The 27,055-nt window shown below is 45.9% G+C and overlaps 3 protein-coding genes across 12 annotated transcripts; 1 reads left to right on the top strand and 2 right to left on the bottom strand.

The window, feature by feature from the left end:
• Window positions 1-1,803: 1,803 nt before the first annotated feature.
• On the bottom strand, window positions 1,804-10,262 carry POLR2G (RNA polymerase II subunit G). 2 transcript variants are annotated; one of them, XM_072789535.1, is made up of 9 exons: window positions 10,162-10,262; window positions 9,672-9,845; window positions 5,354-5,622; window positions 5,125-5,234; window positions 3,584-3,743; window positions 2,796-2,846; window positions 2,635-2,700; window positions 2,467-2,538; window positions 1,804-2,020 (listed from the first exon to the last, which is right to left on the bottom strand). In XM_072789535.1, exons 3-9 carry the CDS (start codon window positions 5,363-5,365, stop codon window positions 2,012-2,014), a joined length of 480 nt encoding a protein of 159 aa, XP_072645636.1. In that variant the 5' UTR covers window positions 5,366-5,622; window positions 9,672-9,845; window positions 10,162-10,262; the 3' UTR covers window positions 1,804-2,011. The 2 variants fall into 2 exon arrangements, with proteins under 2 accessions (XP_072645636.1, XP_072645635.1); XM_072789534.1 differs by lacking the exons at window positions 9,672-9,845; window positions 10,162-10,262 and adding an exon at window positions 2,236-2,269 and having other exon boundaries at window positions 5,354-5,588.
• On the top strand, window positions 9,990-12,368 carry ZBTB3 (zinc finger and BTB domain containing 3). 7 transcript variants are annotated; one of them, XM_072789531.1, is made up of 2 exons: window positions 9,990-10,014; window positions 10,501-12,368. In XM_072789531.1, the coding sequence occupies exon 2, from the start codon at window positions 10,552-10,554 to the stop codon at window positions 12,091-12,093; it is 1,542 nt and encodes a 513-aa protein (XP_072645632.1). In that variant the 5' UTR covers window positions 9,990-10,014; window positions 10,501-10,551; the 3' UTR covers window positions 12,094-12,368. The 7 variants fall into 7 exon arrangements, with proteins under 7 accessions (XP_072645632.1, XP_072645626.1, XP_072645627.1 ...); XM_072789525.1 differs by having other exon boundaries at window positions 9,991-10,051; XM_072789526.1 differs by lacking the exon at window positions 9,990-10,014 and adding an exon at window positions 10,030-10,157.
• Window positions 12,369-14,009: 1,641 nt separating this feature from the next.
• On the bottom strand, window positions 14,010-26,371 carry TTC9C (tetratricopeptide repeat domain 9C). 3 transcript variants are annotated; one of them, XM_072789537.1, is made up of 4 exons: window positions 26,192-26,358; window positions 25,743-26,037; window positions 21,004-21,186; window positions 16,557-18,459 (listed from the first exon to the last, which is right to left on the bottom strand). In XM_072789537.1, the coding sequence occupies exons 2-4, from the start codon at window positions 25,978-25,980 to the stop codon at window positions 18,365-18,367; spliced, it is 516 nt and encodes a 171-aa protein (XP_072645638.1). In that variant the 5' UTR covers window positions 25,981-26,037; window positions 26,192-26,358; the 3' UTR covers window positions 16,557-18,364. The 3 variants fall into 3 exon arrangements, with proteins under 3 accessions (XP_072645639.1, XP_072645638.1, XP_072645637.1); XM_072789538.1 differs by lacking the exon at window positions 16,557-18,459 and adding an exon at window positions 14,010-14,483 and having other exon boundaries at window positions 25,743-26,371; XM_072789536.1 differs by having other exon boundaries at window positions 25,743-26,359.
• Between the last annotated feature and the right edge of the window lie 684 nt (window positions 26,372-27,055).

Genomic DNA, 27,055 nt, shown 5'->3' with positions numbered 1-27,055 from the left:
AATTAAAGCACATGCTATGTGATACACTGTAGAGGTATAAATGGAAAAGCCTGCATCAGTCTGTGCAGGGATGGTGAAGGCAGGAAGAAAACTACATTCAAGTGCCATTTTCTTACCATGTTCCTGCCAATATTCTGGATGCTTCATATCAGGGTCTCTAGACCTTAGCATGATTGACATTTGGGACCAGATAATTCTTTGTTGGGGGGAGGGTGGATGCTGTCCTATATACTGTAGGACGTTAGCTGCATCCCTGGCCTTTACCCACTAGAAGGCAGTACCATCCACAGTTGTCACCAGTTGATAATCACTGCTTCTTTTTTTTTTTTTTTTAAGATTTTATTTATTTATTCATGAGAGATACACAGAGAAAGGCAGAGACATTTGGGAGAAGTAGGCTCCCCACAGGGAGCCTTGATAGGGAACTCGCCAGAACCCCAGGATCACCACCTGAGCCAAAGGCAGATTCTCAACCACTGAGCCAACCACATGCCCCGATAATCAGTTTTTTAAATTTATTTATTAAATATTTATTTTTATTTATTTATGATAGACAGAGGGGGGGACAGAGACACAGGCACAGAGAGAAGCAGGCTCCATGCCGGGAGCCCGATGCAGTACTTGATCCCGGGACTCCAGGATCCTGCCCTGGGCCAAAGGCAGGCGTGAAACCGCTGAGCCACCCAGGGATCCCCAATCACTGCTTTATATGCATTATATCATGGTTATTATAATCAACAGTTGAGGGTCTATCATGGGCCAGGCTCTCTACAAGCCACTTGTACATGTGATCTCACACTAGCAGCAACCATCCAAAGAGGGTTAATGAGAAAACATAAGGCCCCCAGCTAGGACTGGAACCCAGTTCTGCACCAATTCAAAGACCATGCTTTCTATGACACAGCTCTACTTTCCAAGGAAACAAAAATGCTGAAAAAAATTTTAAAAAGAATTGACTGAGACTTGCTAGAGTAACAGGCAGTAAGCAGACAGGCTGGGAGAGGACATCCCAAGACAGACAAATTGTATTACAAAAGCAGAGTGTGAGCACACTGTGAGGGAGGGTAGTGTGTTTATTTAGTCTTTCAGTCATTTCATAGATTTTGGTTTATGTCACCCTAATGACAGTTTGGGCCCGCTCACATTTTCAATTCAGCTTAGTGACTGATTAATATATATAGACTTCTGTTGGGGCACCTGGGTGGCTCAGCTGGGTAAGCATCTGCCTTTGACTCAGGTCATGATCTCGGCTCAGATCACAATCTTGGGGTCCTGGGATCAAGCCCCACATCAGGCTCCCTGCTCCATGGGGCGTCTGCTTCTCCCTCTCTCTCTGCCTTTTCCTCTGCTATATTGTCTCTTTCTCTCTCAAATAAATAAAATCTTAAAAAAAATAAAATGTTTGCAGATCCTTCCTAGGAAGGGCTGCATTGGGAAGCCATAGTCTGGGTCATTACTATCCTCTTATTTCCCTCTCCCTCCTCACTATCTTGTCTTCCCTCATGCCCAGCTCTACCTTTGGCTACTAGTAAAGGCGAGGGCAGGGCGAATATTCTGAGACTAGATCAGGACTCAGAGTGGTTCTAATGACAATGCCATTTGCTAGAAGCCAAAGACCTAACATTAGGGCCTTCCCTTCACTGAAGTCAGTGGTAGCTCTCTGCAGAAGGGATAGTCAGATCCCCTGGGTAGCTGAGGCTACTTGAGGCAGCAGGCCACCAAAAGGGAGGCTAGCAAGCAACTGGCCTCCAGCCTTTTCAAAGAAAGAGTTGTTCTTACCAAAGAAAGGAGATGAAACCTCCATGAGAACAAGGACCTTTTATGGTTAGAATGTACAGTCAAAAACCTGGGGAGTGGCTAAGCATCAAGAAGAACGAGATATTTTCTGTGGACAAGGAACCTTCTCTGCCTCCCCACAGCAGCCAGACTAGGCTTCTGGACAATATGCGGAGCATGACCATCACAGCTCCTAGATGAGGACCAAACAGAGCAGGAGGCCCCGGTGCTCAGCTCACAAGCCCTGTAAGGACAGGAAAAGCACACCAGTTAGGCTCAGGCTCAGGGCAGCCATCACCATGCACTTCCCATCTCATGAGGCACAGGTCCCGATCTTCCAAGCAGACAGTCATAAGAGTTTCTTTCATCTGTGACTCGAGCATTAAGTCCCACATCCACCCCCTGCCTCCACACACCCCTTTCTAGGCAACAACCCTGGACGCACGATCAGGCACTCACCCAAGTAATCGTCCATCAGAGAGCCAATAGCAAACTGCAGGAGGGAAGGCAGAAAGGAAACAGAGCCTAAGCAAGCATAGAACTAACTTCTAGCCCAGCCCCAGGCCTTCTGCTCACCCATCCCCTCTTCCTGGCAGAAGAAAACAAAACCCCCAGGAACCCTGCATGGTAAGAAAATCAACAGCTCCCAGCTCTGCCTGGTACAGGTAAGAAGGTAGGCAAGAGACTCACAATGTCATTCTTGTCCACACGGGTCCCCACAATCTTCAAGCGGATCTCATCATCCTGCTGAATCACAATGTCCTGAGGAAGAGTAAACAGGATACTCAGATACCTACAAGCCAAAATTTCTTGGAGGGCTCATTCTTCGTCCTTCTCATGGACTTCTTCCCCACTCACCTCATCCATTGTCTTATAACATGGTGGGTTGGAGTTGGGGTCAAACTCCATCTCTGATGGGATGGACTGAAAGGAAAGCAAGACAGAGCTTTACAGGAGTGCTTCCAGAGAGAGTCATGACTGGCTTCTCTCCTTAGCACCCCCAGCACGCCCAGACTTACATGTCGAGAAATGAAGCAGGACATTGGTCCAATTTCTGTGAAAAGTCCAACCTAAGAGGACAATGGGGGACTTTGTTTTTCTTTTTAAATTTTTATTTATTTGAGAGAGAGAAAGAGAGAGCAAACGTGTATAGACAGTGAAAGGGAGAAGTAGATTCCTGCTGAGCAGGGAGCTGGCTGCGGGGCTCCATCCCAGGATCATGACCTGAGCCGAAGGCGGCTGCTTAACCGACTGAGCCACCCAGGCAGGCACCTCGACTTTGCTTTTTCTTTTATCCTCAAATTCACCTAAGCTTCCCAACTTTATCTAATTCCTAATAATATTCTTCATATTTTGAATCCACTCTGAATTGTATCATTTGCTTTCATGTCTCTTCTGCTGAGATTTCATTTCAAGTTACGCAAATACAGTGCACTAAAGAGCCAAGGCCTGGCACTTGTCGGTCCACAATCTGACCACCTGTTGATCACATGACCTTGGCCATTAGACAACTTCTAACTTCTCCAGGCGTAAGCTTCTATAAAAATGGATAAAAGCATGACCTTAGTCACCGTTAGGTTTTGGACCTTACCCAACCCATAATAAGTATTCAATGAATGGAGACTACTATTGCTGACAACTCATACTGACTTACAGGACCCCAAGGGAGGTTTCTGCACCATTTGACAGGTGTAGAAACTGAAGCAAAAGTGACTTACCCAAGGACACAGAGTTAGCAAGAGCAGTTGGGACCCATCCCCCATCTTCTGAGCAGCCACCCAACTGCCTCCACTATGTATGGACTCACCTTGTTGACTTGAGTGACAACAGCATCCACGACCTCCCCTTTAAAGGGCCGGAAAACAATGGCCTTGTACTTAACTGGATAAAGGACAAACCCTCGGCCTGGCTGGATCACACCAGCACCAATATTGTCAATGGTGGTGACAGCAATTACAAAGCCATACCTGTAAGGAGGATGAAAAAAAGAAAGGCATCGTGTGTGCAAGAGCCTCTAAAATCATCTACAACAAAAAAAAAAAACAAAAAAATAAAAAATAAAAAAAAATAAAATCATCTACAACAAATCAGTGATGATGGGGGTCAGGGGACGGCACAAAGGGAAATAGATGGCACCCCTGCCCACAGAACTTCATGTTGGGAGAAGAATACAGATCAGTATCTATAACTTTTTTTTTTAATTTTTATTTATTTATTTTTAAATTTTTTTTTTTTTAATTTTATTTATTTATGATAGTCACATAGAGAGAGAGAGAGGCAGAGACATAGGCAGAGGGAGAAGCAGGCTCCATGCACCGGGAGCCCGACGTGGGATTCGATCCGGGGTCTCCAGGATCACGCCCTGGGCCAAAGGCAGGCGCCAAACCGCTGCGCCACCCAGGGATCCCAAATCTTCTTTTTTTTTTTTTAATTTTTATTTATTTATGATAGTCAGAGAGAGAGAGAGAGAGAGGCAGAGACACAGGCAGAGGGAGAAGCAGGCTCCATGCACCGGGAGCCCGACGTGGGATCCGATCCCAGGTCTCCAGGATCGCGCCCTGGGCCAAAGGCAGGCGCCAAACCGCTGCGCCACCCAGGGATCCCTAATTTTTATTTATTTATGATAGTCACACAGAGAGAGAGAGAGAGAGAGAGAGAGGCAGAGACACAGGCAGAGGGAGAAGCAGGCTCCATGCACCGGGAGCCCGACGTGGGATTCGATCCCGGGTCTCCAGGATCGCGCCCTGGGCCAAAGGCAGGCGCCAAACTGCTGCGCCACCCAGGGATCCCCGATCAGTATCTATAATGCCAAACACTGCTCTCATGTTTCACAATAAATGTCCAAGGAGACTGCAGTCCTTAAGCCAAGAGACTTCAATCTTGAGGATGCCTCAGAATCACCTAAGAGGAACTTCTTAAAACACAGATTCCCAGAGATCCCTGGGTGGCTCAGCGGTTTAGCGCCTGCCTTCGGCTCAGGGTGTGATCTCGGAATCCCGGGATCGAGTCCTACATCAGGCTCCCTGCATGGAGCCTGCTTCTCCCTCTGCCTGTGTCTCTGTCTCTGCCTCTCTCTCTCTCTATCATGAATAAATAAATAAAATCTTAAAAAAAAAAAAAAAAAAAGTCTGCGGAGTAAACGAATGACCAGTCTCTGCTGAAGTAAGTCTCGCGATCCAGAGGGCACCTCGGGAACCCAGGCCGGAAGCAAGTGACTGCCTCGGGTGCCTGAGAGGGTGAGAGGGTTCCCCGGGGCAGGGGGCAGGGGGCAGGTGGCAGGTGCTTGCAGGATGAGTAGGAGTTGGGTAGAGGCTGCAGATCAGGCGGCGCGAAGCACTCGGGACTCACTTGCCGGTGCAGGTCCCCTCCACCTCGGTGAAGAGCTTCTGCTTGACCGTGTTGAGCAGGTTGGGGCCGAAATAGCGCGGGTGCAGCAGGATCTCGTGCTCCAGGGAGATCTGCGGGGAAAGCGGTATGGAGACCAAGCAAGGACGAGGAACAGCATCTCCTCGTCCCGGAGCCCCGCTTCGCTCCTCCTCTTAACCCTGCCCTCGCGGCCACCCCGTGCTCCGCGTACGTGATAGAACATCCTCCCAGCCGGGACCGGACAGCAGCCAAACCCAAACTGCCTCGGTGGTAGCCGCGGTTCTCACGCAACCGGAAACACGCACCGCCCCCGGAACCCTGCTTCCGGGCCTGTCCCCGCCAAGTGGGCGGGACTCCGCTCCCTTCGCGGACCCAATTGGTCATCGCTGTCGTGGGCGGGAAATCGGTGAGGCCCCGCCCTTCCGGCCCCGGTCCTCCGCGGCGCAAATGCTGGCTCTTCTAAATGAACAGTTTCCTGGCCTAGGAGGGATGCGCGATATACTGTTAAACGGAATTAATTAGCTAATAAAAGACAACGTGAATACAGTGCTTTAGCAGAACGCATTCGTGTGGCAAATATTTGAAGGCTGCCTTCACATAGTAAGCATCGTAAGGAGCTGTCTTTATCTCATTTCATGTACATAGCAACACCACTAGGCAAGCTTTACAAATGAGGGACCAGGCTCAGAGAGTTGAGGTCACATGAGGGTCACGATTCAAATGTGCAGTGTCTGACCTCCAAGACTCTTGCGTATTTGGACATTCCAGATTTTCATGCAGTCATTTGTTCAATAAAATGGAGCACCCCACTCCTTGCTGCAGGTAGTTAGGAGATGAAGCAGCCAAAATCAGAGCCCAGGAGTCAGTCCTCCCTCCCGGTGTGAGAAACCAAGTCACTGCACTCCTCTTTCCCGTTTCCCCCCAACCCGCTGACACACACGCATGGGGGGCTTAGAGAATTGATTGGTTTGTTCCCTCAACTCTGCCCACTTTTTTGTAGACAGTCGCTTTGCTAAACTCCCCTCAATTAACCGGAGTGATAATGCAATCTATTCCCTGTTGAGACTGACTGATAAAAGGGCCATGCAGAAAGAGGCAGAAACCATGAGACAGACCCATGAGTAAGGCTCAGCCAGGGCAGCTGGTTCTAGAGCCGGACAATCCTTTTTTCTTTTTTTTTTTAAGAGCCGGACAATCCTTAAGGCTTTGAGCAAACTCCCAGTTGCCTGAGTAAGGTTTTTATGGTGGTTTTTTTTTTTTTTTTTATGTTGTAAATAAAAGATCCTGACCCACCCTACAGCAAGAACAGACACTTCACGTCTGCTTCCTCAGAACTGTCACATACCAGTTCGTATGGACACTGTCCATTTCCTGGAATAGTTGATCCCACCAGTCTGCCACTAAAACTCCATGGGGATCCCTTTTGAAGGATCAGGCAAGGAGATCCCTGGGTGGCTCAGCGGTTTGGCCCCTGCTGGGGGCGCCCAGGGCGAGTTCCTGGAGTCCCAGGATGGAGTCCCACATCGGGCTTCCTGCGTGGAGCCTGCTTCTCTCTCTCTGCCCCTCTCTCTCTCTGTGTCTTTCATGAATAAATAAATAAAATCTTAAAAAAAGAAAGATCAGGCAAGGAAGCAGATGAATGGGCCTCAGCAGTCCTGACTTTTCCTCTCTTCTTTCCCAGCCATCCTCCCCTTAAAGGCAATCTTAAGGACAGTGGTGTGCTAGAACCAGCTACAAGAGCCATCACCTCCTGGGGTGCATTGCTGGCTCAGTTGGTACAGCATATGACTCTTGATCTTGGGGTTGGGAGTTTGAGCCCCACATAGAGAGACTTCTTAAAAAAGTAAAATAAAATCTTAACTTCATCTCTTCCTAATTATTTTACCACAGTTTACTATTATCAATGCTCTTTACACCTATTGTGCCTCTGTGGTATGGTAAAATATAATTGCATATGCAGGTATAAGACTTCCGGTTACTCCGGTAGCCTCACCAGCACTCGGTACTTTTTTTTTAATATTTTATTTATTTATTCGAGAGAGAGAGAGAGAGAGAGGGAGGCAGAGACACAGGCAGAGGGAGAAGCAGGCTCCATGCACCGGGAGACCGATGTGGGATTCGATCCCGGGTCTCCAGGATCGCGCCCTGGGCCAAAGGCAGGCGCCAAACCGCTGCGCCACCCAGGGATCCCCCAGCACTTGGTATTGTTAGCAGGGTTTATTTACCTATTCTATCTACTGTGTAGTAGTATCTCATTGTAGTTTTAACTTTCACTTCCCTAATGACTAATAATATTGAACATCTTTTTGTATCTTTATTTGCCAAGAGTAATGTATTCAAAATTCAAGTTGAATCATGTCACTCCCCATCTTAGAACCTAATGGCTTCCCAGGGTACAAGAGGGCTTTGGCTGCCTCCATTTTGACCTCAAACTTTGTTGAGTTCTTCATTCCAGCTAGTCTCTGGGCTCCTGCAGAGACCCTGAGGGCAAACCATCTCTAGAGGGAAACCAAAACTACCCCTCAAGCAGAAAGGACAGTCCTGAGCCAGCAAAACCCCACCCACAATTGCCTGCAAGACAATGATCCATTTAACCTCCACCTACCTGCCCATACGCACCCACCTTTGCCCAGCATTTTCCTTGTATAAACCTAGGGGTATTTTCAGCACTTTGGAGACAGTCTTTGAGATGCTAATTAATTTCCCCAGTGTTGGTCTCCCTGAAATAAATTCCTTTCTTGTTTCACCACCACTTGTTTCTCTGCCTTTGGATTTTGTCAGCCAAGAGTGGCTGAACCCTTTCTGTCTCTGAGCTCCCCAGGCATGGGGTGGCCATGATAAATTTTCTCCAAGCCTTGATCTCTTTGCTTCCAAAGCTTCAAGGTCAGAGAGAGACAAGATAGGATAGAAAGAGAAAACAGCAATGACTTAACAATCAACTGTATTGAGATTAGGCATACAAAGAAAGACTACTGGGCAGCCTGGGTGGCTCAGTGGTTTAGCGCCTGCGTTCAGCCTAGGGCATGATCCTGGAGTCCTGGTGTCAAGTCCCACATCGGGCTCCTTGCATGGAGCCTGCTTCTCCCTCTGCCTGTGTCTCTGCCTCTCTCTCTGTGTGTCTCTCATGAATGAATAAATAAAATAAATAAAATAAAATAAAATAAAAAGCTCAGAGTTTTAAAAAGTCTACTGGAGGATTGAGTGATCTTTTGCTATCTCTTTTTAGAGGAGCCCTTGTGATATCTGTCACTTGTTTCCTAAAGAGAAACAGAAGCAGCAGGTCCTGCTGGAGGGCAATCTCTGAGCAAGGATCATCCATCCCAACTGCCCCCTTCCTGGTTCTGGGCTCCACCTACTGTGCAACCAGTTCTTCCAACAGCTAGGATAATCCTGCACCGAATCCAAGTCTAAATCCTCTGGCCATTGGTTCTACAACAACCCTAAGAACCCCCTTGCAGATACTCTAGGAAGATAGATTCTACAGAATAGTTAGAGCTAGAGTTTTGAAGGCAGACTCAAATTCAATCTCAGCTCTGCCTTTTATTACCTGTGTGACCTTGGCCAAGTTACTTAATGAAGCTGAAGCTGTCATTCTGTCTAGTGGAGAGAGGAAAAGCTATTACAGAATTAGATTATATCTTTAGCACACTGTTAAGCATTTAACAAATGCTAAATAAATGGTAGATGTTTTTCTAACTTCGACTAATACTCAAACACATAGAAGCAAAGCTTTACAAGCTTTTTCCTTGGGGGACAGTTACTACTAGAAGTATGAAATTTCTTCTGGTGTTTATTTATTTATTTTCTTTCTAAGATTATTTATTTGAGAGAAAGAAAGCGAGAGGGAAGAGAGCTTCCTCTCTGCTTCTGGAAGCAGGGTAAGGGTCAGAGAAGCAGACTCCCCACTGAGCAGGGAACCTTATGTGGGGCTTGATCCTAGGACTCCAGGATCATGACCTGAGCAGAAGGCAGACGCTCAACCACTGAGCCACTCAAGCATCCTGAGCATATGACTTGATCTCACGTTGGGCATGGAGCTTACTTTAAAAAGAGAAAGAAAAGAAAGAAAGGAAGAAAAGAAAAGAAAAGAAAAGAAAAGAAAAGAAAAGAAAAGAAAAGAAAAGAAGGAAGGAAGGAAGAAAGAGAAAGAAAGAAAGAAAGAAAGAAAGAAAGAAAGAAAGAAAGAAAGAAAGAAAGAAAGAAAGAAAAGAGAAAGCAGAAACCACGCTCTTTATTCTCCTGTCCTGGGAAATGTTAGAGTCTTGCACCCATCCTTCCCTCCCATCAGCACCGTCCAGACAGCTCCAGACACAGAGAAGCGCATTCTTATCTCTTCGTTGTAAACTGTCTACAGGGATCAGGCTAAGGACAGTATGAGACCATTCGAGCAGCTGCTTGTTCTCGGACACCACCATTACCGAGCCAGGAGTCTGGAACCATCAGACTGGGTAGTGAGGCAAAAGGGCATCTTGCCATTTGTGAGAGAGGGAGGGACCTTCAGGAGATACGTGCACTTCAGAGAGGCGTACCTGTTGCCCACCGTCAGGTTATGGTGGAGCCGAGGCCCCTGAGTATCACACCGGTCTGTGGTGGTGTTCCCTGAGCACAACATCCTGCTGGGTGACCGGCTTCCCGCCACGGAGCTGGTCCCCGCCCTCCTACGGCCTCAGGTAGATGGGGAAGCTCAGCCAATCAAAAGGTCTCTGGGGCAAAGAAGGCGGGACGAGGAGGAAAAGTTTAGGACAGGAGCGCCCTCCAATCCTGCGCCTCGCTGCCTGAGCAACGGCCACTAGCGCCCCCTCGCAGACGCAGCGGACAGCGAGCCAATCCGTGCGGAGGGAAGGCCGATTGGAGCCAATTGAAACTGAGAAGGTGGGAAGGGGCGGAGTCCGCCGGTGGTGGTTCGCTGGTGGGTGAGGGATCTGCTTTCTCTGCTAGTTTCCACCCTAGGACTTCTTAGCCCCTGGAATGCGAGAGAGAGAGGCTCAGGGGAGTTCCTGTTGTAGGGCATAGAGGTACCTTCCGGCAAGGCCTGGAAGCAAAAGAGATTCCTAGTTGGAGGAGCTGTTGGAAGCCACCGGGTGGGCATCGAGGAAGCGGAGGCTGGCTAGGGGCGGGACTTCCGGGGCGTGGTCTTGCGCGTGGGGGCGGGGCCAGCTGCTGAGGTTGGGCCGGTGGGCGGAGCTACAGGGAGACCACTGGGTGTGACCTAGGAGAAGGAAGGGTAGTCATTTAAGCGGGCGTTTTGAGGTCAGGAAGGCGTTGCCATTGGTTTTGGGGTGGCAGGTGATAGCACAGGACTGAGGGGAAGGTTGCTGGGGAGGTTACCTGCCCTAACCTACTGTCCTCTCTTCCCAGGGAGCCACTGGTGGGGACCTTTCTAGGGTCCTGTTCCCTCCGTGGGGTGCTATGGAGTTCCCAGACCACAGCCAGCAGCTGCTGCAGAGCCTGCGAGAGCAGCGATCCCAGGGTTTCCTTTGTGACTGCACCGTAATGGTGGGTAGCACCCAGTTCCTGGCCCATCGGGCCGTGCTCGCTTCCTGCAGCCCTTTCTTCCAGCTTTTCTACAAAGAGCGGGAACTGGACAAGAGGGATCTGGTGTGCATCCACAATGAGATTGTCACGGCCCCAGCCTTTGGTCTGCTTCTGGACTTTATGTATGCTGGCCAGCTGGTTCTGAGGGGGGACACCCCTGTGGAAGATGTGCTGGCAGCTGCCAGCTACTTGCACATGAATGACATCGTTAAAGTGTGTAAGCGGCGGCTGCAAGCCCGGGCCCTGGCAGAGGCAGACAGTACCAAGAAGGAGGAGGAAACAAACTCACAGCCCCCTAGTTTGGAGTTTTTGTCCACTTCCCGCGGCCCCCAGCCTTCGTTGGCATCTGCTGAGACATCAGGCCACTGGGGCAAAGGGGAATGGAAAAGCCCTCCAGCTCCCTCACCAACTGTCTGTCCTCCAGATGAGCCACCAGTGCCCGGTGGGGCTGACACTACGCAGCCTGGCGTGGAGGTTGACTCACCACATCTACAGGCACCTCCTCCACCAGTAGCTGATGTCTCTCTTGCCAGCCCCAGTAGCTCCACGGAGACCATCTCTGCAAACTACTTCTCTTCTAGCCTGCCAGCAGTTTCAGTGGAGCCACTGGCCCCCCTTGATGTGGGTACTGAGAGTCTGAGGATGGTAGAACCGAGGGGTGCTGGAGGACCATTGCCAGGCTTCTATCCTCCAGCTGCAGCAGCAGCCCCAGTCCCAGCCCCAGCCCCAGCCCCAGCGGAAGCTGAGCTGGTCCAGGTGAAAGTAGAAGCTATTGTGATTTCTGATGAGGAGCCCGATGTGTCAGAGGAGCAGCCTCAGGGTGTTGAGGGACTATTCCCAGCCGGAGGAGCAGTGTATGGCGGACAGCCCCCTCAGCCAGAGACTTTCGAGGAGCCAAGAGCAGTGGGACTGGAAGAGGTGGGGCCAAGTGATCATTTCCTGCCCCCAGATCCTCACCTCCCCTACCACTTGCTGCCAGGTCCAGGGCAGTACCATCGAGGACTGGTGACATCGCCCCTGCCTGCTCCCCCAGCCCTGCATGAGCCACTTTACCTGCCTTCTGAATATGAAGCAACTCCAGGAAGTTTTGGGGTTTTTACTGAGGATGTGCCCACTTGCAAGACATGTGGGAAGACCTTCTCATGTTCTTACACACTAAGGCGACATGCCACAGTGCACACTCGCGAACGACCATACGAGTGCCGCTACTGCCTGCGCAGCTACACACAGTCAGGGGACCTATATCGTCACATCCGCAAGGCTCACAATGAGGACCTGGCCAAACGCAGCAAACCAGATCCAGAGGCTGGCCCCCTCCTAGGTGTGCAGCCCCTGCATAGCTCCCCTACAGCAGACAAACAGAACAACAGCGCTGGAGGGCCACCCAAAGATTTTGTACTTGGCCCCAAAAACTGACATCTGCAGGAGCATCATAAGCTGACGCTAGAGCTGCTCTTGCCTCATCAGGGGGCAGCGTAGGTTAGAAACCTCTCATTTCCCCTGCTGGGGGCGCAGAATGAACATCCTGCCCTGGCTGAAGATTCACCCCGTTTTTGCTTTACACAGCCAGACAGCAGGACTCTTGGCGCAGTGCATCTCAGTCCGCTCCTCTCTACGGGCACTGGGAATTTTTCTGAGGTGTAATCACTTCTCACTCTGCCTTCTAGGCCATAAAGCTAGCAGTGAAAATATCTCTTTGAACTGGTGTTGGTTGGTTTATTCCACAAACCTGCATGCCTCCTGATTCTTTCATACCTCTCCTGCAGACCTTTTAGGAATCTGACATCTGTACGGGGGTGGGATTCCGGTCAGGTTGCTGATGAGGGAAAAAGAAACAGGCAGAGGGCATGTGGACTTGGCTTAGGAGAAGGGTACTAATTAAGGAATCGTACCCAGTGATGGTTTATTGTTGCAGTTGAGCTCCTATGCCTTGGGCTATGCTGAGGACTCCATAAAAATACTCAATTCTCAACAACTTTATAAGGCATTAGCATCCCCTCCCCTTTTCTTCTTTCACAGGCAAGGAAACCTAAGACTCAGAAATCAACATGTTCAAGGTCAGAGGGTGAGTTAAGGGACAAGCCTGAATCTGAGTCATGGCTTCAAGCATCATGCCCACTGTGCTGAGTTAGAACATTATTGAAGAGTGTTTGGCTTTGCTTTGCTCCCTTACCCCTTTACCTCTGCTTCCAATGTAGAAAGTCTTTGGCTCACTGTTTCAACAACAGATACTGACTGTATCAATGACTGGAAATGTTTGCCTATGTGTCCTAATATGAATTGAGGTCTCTGAAGACAAGGAACCAAAAGGCAGAAAACACAAAGCTCAGTTGTCGGGGAGGGAGAGGGCCCGTGGTATGGAAAAGATGAGTGCTTGGGCAAAATGAAAGCAAGGGACTCCAGATGAGGGAATCTTATCATCATTCCTCTGGTTCACCTCCCTAACCTAGAAAGCATGAGGATGGCATAGAGAAGTCCAACTACTCTACTGAGGTCATACAGGTGGTTACTGGCAGTAGAGACATTAGAGAGATGAGAGTCTGAGGTGTTGATGTAGGCTCTGGGAGCTCTGGGAAGGTCAGAGAAAGGCCTGCCCTTCTGTTCTCTGTGTAAACAGTGGTGCCATAGGGGGAGAGAGCTCCTGAAAAACACTTCTCTATTTTGCACACAGAGTGCAAAAAATGCAGGAAGGAAAATCCAGGAAAAGATGAAAGTGAGTAAATTTTCTGAATTTCTTTTCCCTCTTTGGATTTGCCTGTCCCATTCAGCCCTGTGAGCTCTGGCCAGCAAGCTTCTGTTTCTGAGTTCGGGGAAGGAGGGCCAAACATCAGAGGTTTGGCCAAAGGAAGCTCCTTATCTGGGGCATCGAGGGAAGCAAACCGTTGATGCTTCCCATTTTCATGGCTGAATAAATTCTATGCCTTTCACTTTCCTTGTGTTGGAATAACCTTTCAGTTTGTCTTTCAAATGGCTAATTTTATTTCTGTGAATACATTCCTACTTTAACTCCTTGGCATCAGTAACAAGGCAAGATACATGTATATACAATAAGTTATTCCAGCACCTTTTCCAGTCTTTCCTAAATATCAAAATGCCTGAAAACAATCAGTTGCCTTTAAAATAGTAAATTTTGTGGTATGTGAATTATTTAAGATTTTATTTGAAATGAGAAAGATCAAGATAAAGAGAGCCCCTGGGATCATGACCAGAGCTGAAAGCAGATGCTTAACCAACTAAGTCACCCAGGCGTCCCAGTATGTGAATTATATAAAAATTATATATATGGAGAAAGAGAGAAAAAAACAAATCAGCTGCCTCAGATCATCAATTCCTTTTTTTTTTTTTTTTTAAGATTTTATTTATTTATTCATGAGAGACACAGAGAGAGAGGCAGAGACACGGGCAGAGGGAGAAGCAGCATCCTCGCAAGGAGCCCAATGCCGGACTTGATCCCGCCACCAGGATGACACCCTGAGCCACCCAGGCATCCTAGAACATCAATTCCTAAAAACAAGGCATAATAGTTGTGTCTATATGTGTATACAATGTACATAATTTCTCTAGTCAGTCTGGAAAACACAGTAACCATTGTCTTGGCCATGTGTCATTCCTAACTAAAGATCTTTTGCTTGGTGAGATTCTCCTCCAGAGCAAGCATTTGCTTTTGGTTCCCAGCATGAAATGCAGTTTTCACTGGAGGTGGCAATTAGGAATCTGCAAGATGTTTAAAGCAGCACAGCAGTCAACACAAAAGGCCACAGTTGTCTCACATTATCTGCTGGACGCCAGGAACAGTTTCTGCCAGCCTGTAGAGGTATAGAGAATTTTCTCATTTCTGCTGCTTTCAGTCTCATCCATGGATTCAAGGAATCACAGGTGAGCTCATCTAATCTCTATGCCAACATTGGGTCCTCCTTTTTTTTTTTTTTTTTTTTAAGATTTTATTTATTTATGCATGAGACACAGAGACAGGCAGAGACAGAGGCAGAGGGAGAAGCAGGTTCCATGCTGGGAGCCCGAAGTGGGCCTCTATCCTGGGTCTCCAGGATCACGCCCTGGGGTGAAGGTGGCGCTAAACCGCTGCGCCACCGGGGGCTGCCCTGGATCCTCCTTTTGTCAGTAAAACCACTACTTGAAAAAGAATTTGGGGCGCCTAGCTGGCTCAGTCGGTAGAGGATGCAACCCTTGATATCAGGGTCATGAGTTTGAGCCCCATGTTGGGTGGAGAGATTACTTAAATAATCTTAAAAAATAATAATAAAAGAAAAATAACTCATTATCCCCAAAGGAAACCTAGTCTATTGTTGGATAGTCCTAATTGTTGGATAATGTTGCCTTCTACTGAGCCAAAATCAGCCTCCTTTTATGAGAGTATGGGTCAGGCTCCAGCCTATTAAGAGTTTCACCCTGAGATACTGTTTTTGAGCTATAAGCTGATTTAGTTTTCAGACAAACACCTTCTGCTCTCCAGCTTTAGAGATACGATTCTTTGTTTTGTTTTTAAGATTTAAAAATTTTTTAAAGATTTTATTTATTTATTCATGAAAGACACACGGAGAGAGAGGCAGAGACACAGGCAGAGGGAGAAGCAGGCTCCCTGCAAGGAGCCCGATGTGGGACTCGATCCTGGATCCTGGGATCATGCTCTGAGCCAAAGGCAGACGCTCAACCACTGAGCCACTCAGGCACCCCAAGATTTAAATTTTTTTTAAGATTTATTTATTTATTTATGATAGACATATATAGAGAGAGAGGGGCAGAGACAGGAGGAGGGAATAGAGAATTTTCTCATTTCTGCTGCTTTCAGTCTCATCCATGGATTCAAGGAATCACAGGTGAGCTCATATAATCTCTATGCCAACATTGGATCCTCCTTTTTTTTTTTTTTTTTTTAAAGATTTTATTTATTTATGCATGAGACACAGAGACAGGCAGAGACAGAGGCAGAGGGAGAATCAGGTTCCATGGCGGGAGCCTGACGTGGGACTTGATCCCAGGACTCCAGGATCGCGCCCTGGGCCAAAGGCAGGCGCTAAACCGCTGAGCCACCCAGGGATCCCCGATTTAAATTTTTTAAAAAGTAATCTCTACACCCAATGTGGGGTTGGAACTTACAACCCCAAGATAAAGAGCTGCACACTGTAACTACTGAGCCAGCCAAGTGCCCCTAGAAATGTAATTCTAATTTAGGATTTCAATTCTTTTTCTTTTTTGGGGGAGGGTGGATTTCAATTCTTTTCTTAACTGGCAGTTTTGTAAATGTATGCCTTCACTTGCTGCCTATTGATTGCCTCTTCTATCACCAGACATTTGGCCAAACTTAGCTTCACAAAAGTCACCATTTCAGTCATTTGGATTGGATTTTATTTATTTTTGTTTTAAGAGAGGGAAGAGCACATGAGTGTACAAGGTGGGGGATGGAGGATGGGCGGGGGTGGGGACGAAAGAGAGAGAGAGAGAGAGAGAGAGAGAGAGAGAATGAATCTAAAGCAGGCTCCACACCAGCAGAGTCCAATGCAGACTTCCATTTCATGACCCTGAGATCATGACCTGAGCCAATATCAAGAGTCAGATGCTTAACCAACTGAGCCACCCAGGGACCCCTGAATTTTTATTTTAATTTAACCAAAGCCAATGTTTCCAAAGATCATTTACCTGGGCATATACTATTTGTATTGTGAAATATATTTACTTTTATAGTTGGGTCTTTATTTTTTCTTTGCAAATGATATGAAGTGTTCCCAAGTCCCTTCCCCAATGATCAGTAAGCAATTTTGATATGTGCCTCTATAAGAACTCTTGAAAAAAAACAAAAAAAAGACCAAGTACCATTATCATACTCAACAAAACTGACAAAAATTTTTTTCCCCAGACAATAATTCTTTTTCAAATGTCTGTATCATATTTTATTTATTTTTAAGATTTTATTCATTTATTCATGAGAGACATACAGAGAGAGGGAGGCAGGGACACAGGCAGAGGGAGAAGCAGGCTCCATGCAGGGAGCCCGACATGGGACTCGATCCTGGGTCTTCAGGATCAGGCCCTGGGCCAAAGGTGGCGCTAAACCATTGAGCCACCTGGGCTGCCCTCTAAAATGTTTTTAAATACCAGTTTTATTTTTCCTTATTGATGCAGAAGATAGCTTAGTGTAACATCAAGTCTGGTGGTGGGGGGTGGGGGGGTGGGGGGAGAAGATCAGAAAGCAAAACTTGACCGAAGCAAACATGCAACCATGACATAATTTTGTCAACAATCTAGGTCTAGAAATTTAAGCAGCTTGGGAAAGGAATGAAATATTCTATTTTTGTTAGTTCTGTCCTTGGAATTACAAGATTTTTGGAAGAAAACCTTTTTGTTGTAAGTTCTATTATTTAGGGATATGAGGGGACACAAAGAGGAGCCTGGCTGTTTGGGAGAGAGAAGGGGCTCACCGATTAAGGGAGAACTCATGCATACTTGGCAAGACTAAGGGTTTTGGATTTTTTTGTTGTTCTTCTGAAATCTGTCCTTATGTGATAGCTAATAACACATATTTACTACCTCCACTCATAAAGGTAGAGGCAGTACTACCTGGTCTCATCTCCTCTGTAGAACCCATACATTGTGGACATTATTTACAAGTACACAGAATGACAAAGGAGCTCTTGGTTGATGGAGCCCCCTACTGAGACATAACTGTACCAGGTCTGCAGCCTGAACCGATAAAGCTTCCAGAAAGTTCCATGGGGTGCTTATGCATAAGGGAAGGATAACCCTTCCTATTTCCCTCCTCTGTAAGGAACTGAGCTCTTACAAAATATAAGGTGACAAATGAAAAACAGATTTATGTCTTTATCCTCTCTTTCGTGGTATTGTTTCAAGAAGACTCAGCAATCTGTTTTTCCTTTTTTTTTTTTTTTTTAGAAAAATGAGCATACAGATATGCACGTATTAAAAATTAAAATGTTTGTTTGGGTTTTTTATTTTTTTGGCATGAGAGCTGAAGAATTATTAAATACTTAAGTGCTTGACTCAAGGTTTTAAGATAGAAGAATTCAATGAAAAAATAAGTAAGTATACTGTATGAATGCTCTAAGTATGAACACTAGCAGGGACTAGAAATTATCACCAGAAAAAAATAGGAACCAGGTATTTTTGGGGCAGGGGTACAAAGAACTGGAATGTATGTGGAATATTAAGGATAAGGAATTGATTTAGTCAAGGAGGTTAATTTCAAATCTTTCCTTTTAAGTCATATGGGTCCAATTTATAATCATCTATTTCACAAAAATATATTTCCAAGTTTGTGACTTGTGTGACTTTGGCTTTGGGCATGAGGAAACAAAGAAAAAACTTTTATCATTCTTTCATCCTTTACTAACCTTCTTGTACTGTATATGGATACATGTAAAAATATCTATCATTAAAATCTATGTCATAGAGGATTAACTGCATTTATAGCTGATTTTATTTCTCAAGGCAAATATCCCCAAGAATATCATGTATGGAAAGCTATACAAATACATAGATTGACTTCACCACCACCAAAAAAAAGACTGTGTAAGTCCCAAAGAATTTGTGCAGAGCTAGAAACAAAACAGAAATCCACCCGCGTCAGAGGTATGGGGTTAATTTCTCTTGCGGAGGCTTCCCTCAATTGGTCTTTAACTTTCAAGTTCAAGTGGAGGAGCATCATTCTTCTTTGTTAACCAAACATGCCCAGGTAGAGCTGCCTCTCTTTCTGATGGTAGCTACTGAGTTCCGACTGTGTTAGCTGGAGGTACCGCCGGACATTGGCATCTTAGAATAGGGCAAAGAAGGCAATTAGAGACAATTAGAACATAATCACAGCTTGGGGCAGGAAAGAATTGTTCACAGGATCCTTTTTTTTTTTTTAACAATCATTTTATACTTTTATAGAGTCAGATCCTTTTTTAGTCATGGCTAAAATTAAAAAAAAAAAAAAAGAGTCTTTTAAAATGTTCAAAGCAGGGATCCCTGGGTGGCTCAGCGGTTTAGAGCCTGCCATTGGCCCAGGGTGTGATCCTGGAGTCCCGGGATCGAGTCCCGCGTCAGGCTCCCTGCATGGAGCCTGCTTCTCCCTCTGCCTGTGTCTCTGCCTCTCTCTGTGTCTCTCATGAATAAATAAATAAAATCTTAAAAAAAAAATGTTCAAAGCAAACATATTGATTAAAAATACTTAGGGAAAATACCAAGTTACTGTTACTGGCTTCTGCAAGCTAGCATTTTTACCCCCACTTTAGGGATGTGGTTATTTTACAAAAATAGGTCAGAGATAATCCCAAGTGACATCCGGAATAAATGATATAAACCAGCACTATTATTTCAAATCAAGATTTCAGTCTTTCAAAGAAATTACTAGAGAAAGTAGGTTTGAGGAGGACCAGATTTCTGAATCTAAAAAGAATCATTTGAGTTTATTTAATATCATGCTAGAACAAAATTTTTTGGTGGGGGGAGGTGTGTGTGTAAGTATGAGAATAAACCTATTCTCTGGGAGAATACATTTGTTCAGATCTACAAAATATGCAGAGTATTTTTTACTCTCCAGAGCCCAGGAATCTTCCTGTGAACAAACATAAACGTGGGTATAAGACTTAAGCTGGAAAAAAAAGAAAGAAAGGAAAAAAAGACTTCAGCTGCTATTTTAGCTCTTCTATTTTTCTTTTTTTTTTAAGATTTTAATTATTTATTCATGAGAGACACAGAGAGAGAAAGAGGCAGAGACACAGACAGAGGGAGAAGCAGGCTCCATGCAGGGAGCCCAAGTGGGACTTGATCCCAGGACTCCAGGATCATGCCCTGAGCTGAAGGCAGGCACTTTAACCACTGAGCTACCCAGGTGTCCCTATTTTAGCCCTTCTTTGATGAGGCTTCTTCTCTACCTTTAGTTGTGGAGTTTGTTCTGCCAGTCTTCACTTCAGGTTGATTTCTGGGGTATTGAGGATGCTTTGGTAAGTTACCTAGTTGCATTTGTGGGACAAGGTGAGCCTAGGGTCCCCCTACTCCACTGCCATCTCCTCACCCTCCCCTGCATACTTCTGTTGCTAAAAATCTTTCTCAGATCTCAATATATCATAACTATTCTTTGCAATAGTAAATCTCATTCATTAATACTAGTGTGTTTTTTTTTTTCTTTAGAAATCTCTGTACAGGGAGAAAAATCTCTGTACAATCAGGACTGACTGGTTGTTAATTTCATAATGAAAGAGAATTTGAAGAAATAGTTGTTGTCACAACTAGAGAGAGTCTAAAGATACTATACCTGGCTAGCAGTTCATTTTTGTAATGAACTTACTTGAAAGTAAGAAATATGGACAAATGCCTCATGTTTTAGGTCTTTATTAATTCACAGGGGCTTGCCCACTCATTTATTCTATTACTATTATTATTAAGATTTTATTTATTTTTTAATATTTATTTATTTATTATGAGAGACAGAGATCGAGAGAGAGAGAGAGCGGCAGAGACACAGGCAGAGAGGCAGAAGCAGGCTCCATGCAGGGAGCCTGACGTGGGACTCGATCCCGGGTCTCCTGGATCACGCCCCGGGCTGAAGGCGGTGCTAAACCGCTGAGCCACCGGGGTGCCCAAGATTTTATTTTTAAGTAATCTCTACACCCAACATGGGGCTTGAACTTACAACCCTAAGATCAAGAGTCACACATTCTACCGACTGAGGCAGCCAGGTGCCCCCTACCCCCCATTCATTTAGAGAGTTTTCTAAGCCAGAATGCAAAATGGGAGACAATTTTCAGGGCTGAACACAGGAATGTATCTGTAATCCACTTCACAATATCCTTACCTTGGAAACAAAGTACCAAGTTTAAAATTCTGTCTCAGTAGACTTGCCCTTTTTCTAGGTCATACCTGGGCTCAGTTGAGCTAAAGGATAAAACGATAGCTAAAGCAAAGGCCAGACCCAGTGTGGGAGCTGACCAAAGTGAGGATCATCAAGTGTATTCATTGGAATCCAGATCCTGTTTCAGTTACAATCTCGGAACCGGAACTTGAAAAACAATGATTTAAAATCTCTTTCACTGGGGGAAGGAGGGGAGATTATACATGCGCCTGTTGAAGCATAAATACTTCTGGAGGGTATACAATGGTGCTTTCCTGTGGAGGCAAGAACATAAGGATAGAAGAAGGCCAGTTTATCAAACACCTCTTTATACTTTTTGAATTTTGAACTATGTGAATGTATTATTATCTATTCACAAACATTCAATAAATTGCAAAAGTAAAATAAAATATTTCCCACCCCCAGACACCACCTGCACAGGACAATTTTGTTCTTAGTACCTCAATCCCCTTCTCTCTTACCTTTTGGCTGCCTGTTGACAGCTGCCTGGAGGTAGTGCTGAGCCTGGTCATAGTCCTGCAGATGAAAGAAGGCCACGCCAGCCCGATACAAGGCCTTCGCATTATTGGGTTGTCGTTCCAGGACTTTCTGACTGTATTCTTTCACTCGTTCGTAGTTTACTGGCTCCATCTGAAGGAGACAGGCTAACAGGCCAAATGAAAGGACGAACAGAAGAGGGAGGAGGGGGTAATTACACTCAGTTCCACTGACCAACTGGAGATAGCACCAGAGTACAATACCAACAATATGCACTCATCTGATTCATTCATCTACATGTCTACCTGCTGTCAGACATTCTTCTAGATACTAGGACTCCCACAGTGAACAGCTTTACATACCTTATAACTGGCTTTAATAACTACTGAATATGGGATGCCTGGGTGGCTCACTGGTTGAGCATCTGCCTTTGGCTCAGGTCATGATCCTGGGGTCCTGGGATCCAGTCTTGCATTGGGCTCCCTGTGGTGAGCCTGCTTTGCCCCCTGCCTGTGTCTCTGCCTCTCTCTCCCTCTGTGTCTCTCATGAATAAATAAATAAAATCTTAAAAAACAAACAAGCAAACTACTGAATGCTTACTATGTGCCTAGTGCTGGGTTAGGTCCAGCTATAAAACTGAGAGGAACATACTTTAAAATTTATTTGAAATGTTTCTTATTTCTTGTCTTGAACCCCCATTTAAGCACAATTATTATTGTACTGCAGCTTTTTAAAAAGATTGTATTTATTTGAAAGAGAGAGAGAGAGTGAGCACAAGCAAGGAGAGGGGCAAAGGGAGAGGGAGAAGCAGGCTCCCCGCTGAGGAGGGTGCCCAACTTGGAGCTCGATCCCAGGATCCTGGGATCCAAAGGCAGACATTTAATTGACTAAGTCACCCAGGCGCCCCTGTACTATAGCTTTATAAACAAAAAGCATTGCCATCGATTGTGTGAACAAAACAACAAAAAAAAAATTGTATGGGATCCCTGGGTGGCGCAGCGGTTTGGCGCCTGCCTTTGGCCCAGGGCGCGATCCTGGAGACCCGGGATCGAATCCCACGTCGGGCTCCCAGTGCATGGAGCCTGCTTCTCCCTCTGCCTGTGTCTCTGCGCCCCTCTCTCTCTCTCTGTGACTATCATAAATAAAAATAAAAATTAAAAAAAAATTGTGTGAACAAGTAGTAAGCACTGTGCTTTGTACTTGACAAAACATTATCTCATTTAATCTTCTCATCCACTATGAATTTGGTGCTACTATCTTGATGTAACGGACAAAGAAATCAAGGTTCGGAGAGATGAAGGAACTTGCCCAAGATCCTACAGCTTCTAGGTGGAATATGAAATTTGAACCAACGACTCTCTAATTGATTCATCATTCTTTTTTTCTTTAAGATTTTATTTATTCATGAGAAACAGAGAGAGAGAGAAAGAGAGAGAGAGAGAGAAAGAGAGGTAGAGACACAGGCAGAGGGAGAGCAGGTTCCATGCAGAGAGCCTGACATGGGACTCGATCCCGGGTCTCCAGGATCACGTCCTGGGCCAAAGTCAGCGCTAAACTACTGAGTCACCTGGGCTGCCCTAATTCATCATTCTTGATGATCTACTACTTCACTACTACCTCAGATTATATAAGGGGACTTCGAAATACAAATCTGTTTAGGGGCCAATGCTCAGCCTTTCTATAATTAAGAAGCGAAATGTGTTCCCTATTTCATGACTGTAGGAATTAGACATAGTATTATTTAATCATGGTGTGGAGAAGAAAGGAGAATCAGGGTTTCTGAGGACATTAAAGGGCAGGGGCTTACATCTGTAGCCCTTCTACAACATCCCCACCAAGTGGTCATATGGCTTATACTTAACTGATCCATCATTGTAGCTTCATTAATTATTTGACAACTGGCTATGCAGCACTGACCATATGCTAGGCAGAGCTAGGAACAGCGGGGAAAAGGAACAAGACAGATATCCTGATGAGTAAACACCCCTTGTATCCTAGCCCCCACATAGGAGTACACAATAAACAAATGAATTTTTTAAAGTATTTTGAGGAAAACAACTATGCTGGGATACAGTGAATTAAGTCAGAGTGATGCTTGATTACACAAAGCCTCTTGAAGAAAGTGACTTTTGAGGGCACTTGGGTCGCTCAGTGGGTTAAGTGTCTGCCTTGGGCTCAGGTCATGATCCCAAGGTCTTAGGATTGAGCCCCACATCAGGCTCCCTGCTCAGTTCAGCCTCCTTCTTCTCTCCCTCTGCAGCTCCTCATGCTTGTGCTTGCTCACGCACTCTCTCTCTCTCTCTGTCAAATAAATAAAATCTGTAAAAAAAAAAAAAAAAAAAAAAAAGACTTTTGAACTAAGATCTGAATGCCCAGGGTCATTCAAGGGACAGGCCATTCTAACTGAGAGAGAAGAGATCCCCAAAGCTGGAAGGCAGAAATACATGTGCTTTGCAAATTCAGCGTATGGAGGAGCCAGACCATGTCAGGTCCTGCAGGTAAGAGAGTTTGGTTTTTTTCCTAAGTGTAATGAGATACCACTGGAGGATTTTCAACCGTGACATGATCTCATTTCCTTATGTGTAAAATGGTGATAATCACAAGTACTTGGTAGAATTTTTCTTATATATTTTATTTATTCATGATAGAGAGAGAGAGAGGCAGAGACACAGGCAGAGAGAGAAGCAGGCTCCACACCAGGAGCCCGACATGGGACTCGATCCCGGGACTCCATGATTGCGCCCTGGGCCAAACGCAGGTGCCAAACCGCTGAGCCACCCAGGGATCCCCCTTGGTAGAATTTTTATGAAGATGAGAGATATTGTAAATAAACTGTCCCCCACATTATAGGCACTCAGTAAGTGAAGATGGTTAATTGAGTAAATCTTTATGGAGTATCTCCTAAGCACCTCCAAGCAGAGGCTCTACAGATAGCTAAGCCACCTTAGCCTTCAGATCCACCTATAGAGTTAAGATACTTTTTTTTTTTTTAAGATACTCTCTTTAAAAGTGAACATTGACTCTCTTTAAAAATGCTCGTGCCTGTGGTACTCACTGTTCCCATTCTCTTCTTTATTCCTCTCACAGTGCTTCACATTATCTATTTTCTATGTTACCTTTGTTAATTCTCCATCTCCTTACTTGAATATATGTTCCACTACAGCAGTGCTCTTTATCTGCCTCATTAGACTCCTTTATCCTTAGTATCTAATAAATGTTGAATGAATTAGCTACTATAATTGCTATTACTGGTACTTGAGTCTAAGCATAGAGCTGGACACACAGTATAACAAAGCTAGATTTTCACCAAATCATAGGTGAAAACAAGTATAGTAAAAAAAATCACTTTTATTTATTTATTTATTTATTTATTTTTATTTTTATTTTTTTTTTATGATAGGCACACAGTGAGAGAAAGAGAGAGGCAGAGACACAGGCAGAGGGAGAAGCAGGCTCCATGCACCGGGAGCCTGACATGGGATTCGATCCTGGGTCTCCAGGATCGTGCTCTGGGCCAAAGGCAGGCGCCAAACCGCTGCGCCACCCAGGGATCCCTATCTTTTTATTTTTTTAAAGATTTATTTATTTATTCCTTTCAGGGAGAGAGGCAGAGACACAGGCAGAGGGGGGGCAGGCTCCATGCAGGGAGCCCGACGTGGGACTCGATCCCAGGTCTCTAGGATCACACCCCGGGCTGCAGGTGGCGCTAAACCGCTGCGCCACCAGGGCTGCCCCCCAAAAAATCACTTTTAAAATAACCATTGTAGGGATGCCTGGGTGGCTCAGTGGTTGGGCATCTGCCTTCAGCTCGGGGCGTGATCCTGGAGTCCCAGGATCCAGTCCCACATCAGGCTCCCTGCGTGGAGCTTGCTTCTCCCTCTCTATGTCTCTGTGTCTCTCATGAATAAGTAAATAAAATCTTTTTAAAAAGTAAAATAAAATAAAATAAAATAAAATAAAAAAATAAAATATAACCATCATGAACTATAAAAACTAATCCTAATAATTCCCATGGCCTCGGCTGGGACCATTAGAATGCTTCAATATACTTCAAAATAATTTCATTAGGTCTTTGATTATTTTGCCTGCCACAGAACAGACATAAGAAGTCTCCTTTCTTTTAGCAGATTAATCCTAGTGATACTAACTCTGGCAATCATCTTTATCCAAGGCCGGTATATGGATGATTCTAGTTATCCAAGAGCTGGTTTATAGGAAGGAGGAAAACAAGGAAGAGTTGTCCAAAGCATCCTAATGACTTACCTGAGCAGCTGAAGCAAATGCCTTCTTTCCTATATTTTACATATGAAAGAAACAAACGCCGTAAATCTAAGTTCAGTGTTTTCCGCAGAGTGCAAAATTCCCTAAACTATCAGTACCACCTGGGAGTTTGTTAGAAATGCAAACTGACCAAAAAAAAAAAAAAAAAAAAAAGGAAAAAAAAAAAGAAATGCAAACTGATACCCCCCCCACACACACACCCCTCAGACCCACTAAATCGGAATCTCTGGGGATGGGACTCCGTTAACAAACTCTCCAGGTGAACTTTGAGAAGCACGGCCCTATAGCAACTCGCGTAGACCCTTAGAAACTGGAAATACATTTCAATTCACGGCAGAATAATTACAGGACAGCAGAAGAGCATGCCCCTGTGTTTCCCAATGTTCACAAATTTTCACTTGCCTGCCCTGATGCTCCATCTGCCCTTCAGCCCTGTTCTTACCAGCTAGATTGTTGTAGCAGTCTGTCTGGGTAGTGTGCAGTATTTTCTCTTGTTCAGGTGTGAGGGCTGGGCCCTGAGGTCCTATGTTAGGTATCGGGGAGGGCAGACTTGGATCCAGACCTCGCAGCTGAAGCAACGCTCGATGGTACCTGCTTACAGCATCTCGGTACTTCCCTTCTCGGTAACGCTGGTTCCCTTCCTCCTTGTACAGCTGAGCCTCCTGCAGGCGCTTCTCCATACTTCTTTGCTGCCCAGGGATCTTGCGGAATTGGGAAGTGAACGAGCAACTGAAGCTCTGGAGATAGAGCAAAATGACTGATGTAGGCAGCGGGTTTAAGAAGGCAGGAAATTACCCTTCTCCAAGAAGCCCCACAGGGAATGAGTTTTGCTGGTTTCTTGTACAGCCCCTTCCTCCCTTCTTTGCAGTACTTTTCAGTCTCTAGACGTACAAGACTAATCAGGAAGAGTTTGTGGAAATAGTAAAGCCGAGATTAAGTGACTTCTTAAAAAGGAGAGAGCGGGGTGCGCAGACCCTCCCAAAAACCAAAGGCCGGACTGACTGTGGCAGGCGTGGGAAAGCCGGCGGAAACTGCTTCCTCCTTTGTTTTGGACACACCTCCCCTACCCGGAAGTGGAAGGGAATGGGCGGGACAACCTCTAAAGGAGGTCTACGGGGCTGGCCCGCACCCCTCCTCTTTATTTGCATGTATTCAATAAGCACTTGTTTGCGTCTGTGTCGGAAACCGGGAACCGAGCTGAATGCGTAGCGTGCACCCCAACCCCAGGCATAAAGCGACGCGGCCGCAGAGCAGCTCAGTTCCAAAACCACGGAGCCCAGCGGTCAACCCCTCGCCCTCTCCAAACGCCCACGCACGGAAATCCCCTGCTTGGCTTCGATTTAGCGGCGGAAACACCTAGGAGGCCCGAGGGGGAGTCCCGACAGTTTGGCGTCTAAGGGGAGGCGCGCATTGCGCCACGCCGCCCAATCAAAAGCGGCTTCGGAAAAGTAATCCCAGAACAGAGAGACTCCTGACTCCGGGAAACGGCCTAGGGGTGGTGGAAGGGGAGGAGGGCGGGGGGTGGGGGGAATGGGTGATGGGCACTTAGGGGGGCACCTGACGGGATGAGCACTGGGGGCTATTCTGTATGTCGGTAAATTGAACACCAATTTTATTATTTAAAAAAAAAAAAAAAAAAAGGAAAAGGAATCCCTCAGAAACGACCCCGACTCTCTCCAGTCCCCCTACGGAACAACCCGGCAAAAAAAAAGTCCTCCTGGCAGCTTAGCCAATTGGAAGAATCCGGACGATCAT

Source organism: Canis lupus, chromosome 21 (genome assembly GCF_048164855.1).
Source record: "Canis lupus baileyi chromosome 21, mCanLup2.hap1, whole genome shotgun sequence".
In the NCBI taxonomy this organism is placed as follows: Eukaryota; Metazoa; Chordata; class Mammalia; order Carnivora; family Canidae; genus Canis; species Canis lupus.
This window is presented reverse-complemented; position numbering and strand designations above follow the sequence as displayed.

Excerpts from the sequence above, each read along its gene's own strand:
- POLR2G (XM_072789534.1), bottom strand. Across the intron at positions 3,744-5,124 it reads GAGGGGACCTGCACCGGCAA|GTATGGCTTTGTAATTGCTG; the intron begins GTGAGTCCCGAG and ends TCCTCCTTACAG. Across the intron at positions 2,701-2,795 it reads CCTGCTTCATTTCTCGACAT|TCCATCCCATCAGAGATGGA; the intron begins GTAAGTCTGGGC and ends CTTTCCTTTCAG.
- TTC9C (XM_072789536.1), bottom strand. The coding sequence starts at position 25,980 with ATGGAGAAGCGCCTGCAGGAGGCTCAGCTGTACAAGGAGGAAGGGAAC. Across the intron at positions 21,187-25,742 it reads CTGCTACAACAATCTAGCTG|CCTGTCTCCTTCAGATGGAG; the intron begins GTAAGAACAGGG and ends TTGGCCTGTTAG. Across the intron at positions 18,460-21,003 it reads TGTCAACAGGCAGCCAAAAG|ATGCCAATGTCCGGCGGTAC; the intron begins GTAAGAGAGAAG and ends CCCTATTCTAAG.
- ZBTB3 (XM_072789531.1), top strand. The coding sequence starts at position 10,552 with ATGGAGTTCCCAGACCACAGCCAGCAGCTGCTGCAGAGCCTGCGAGAG.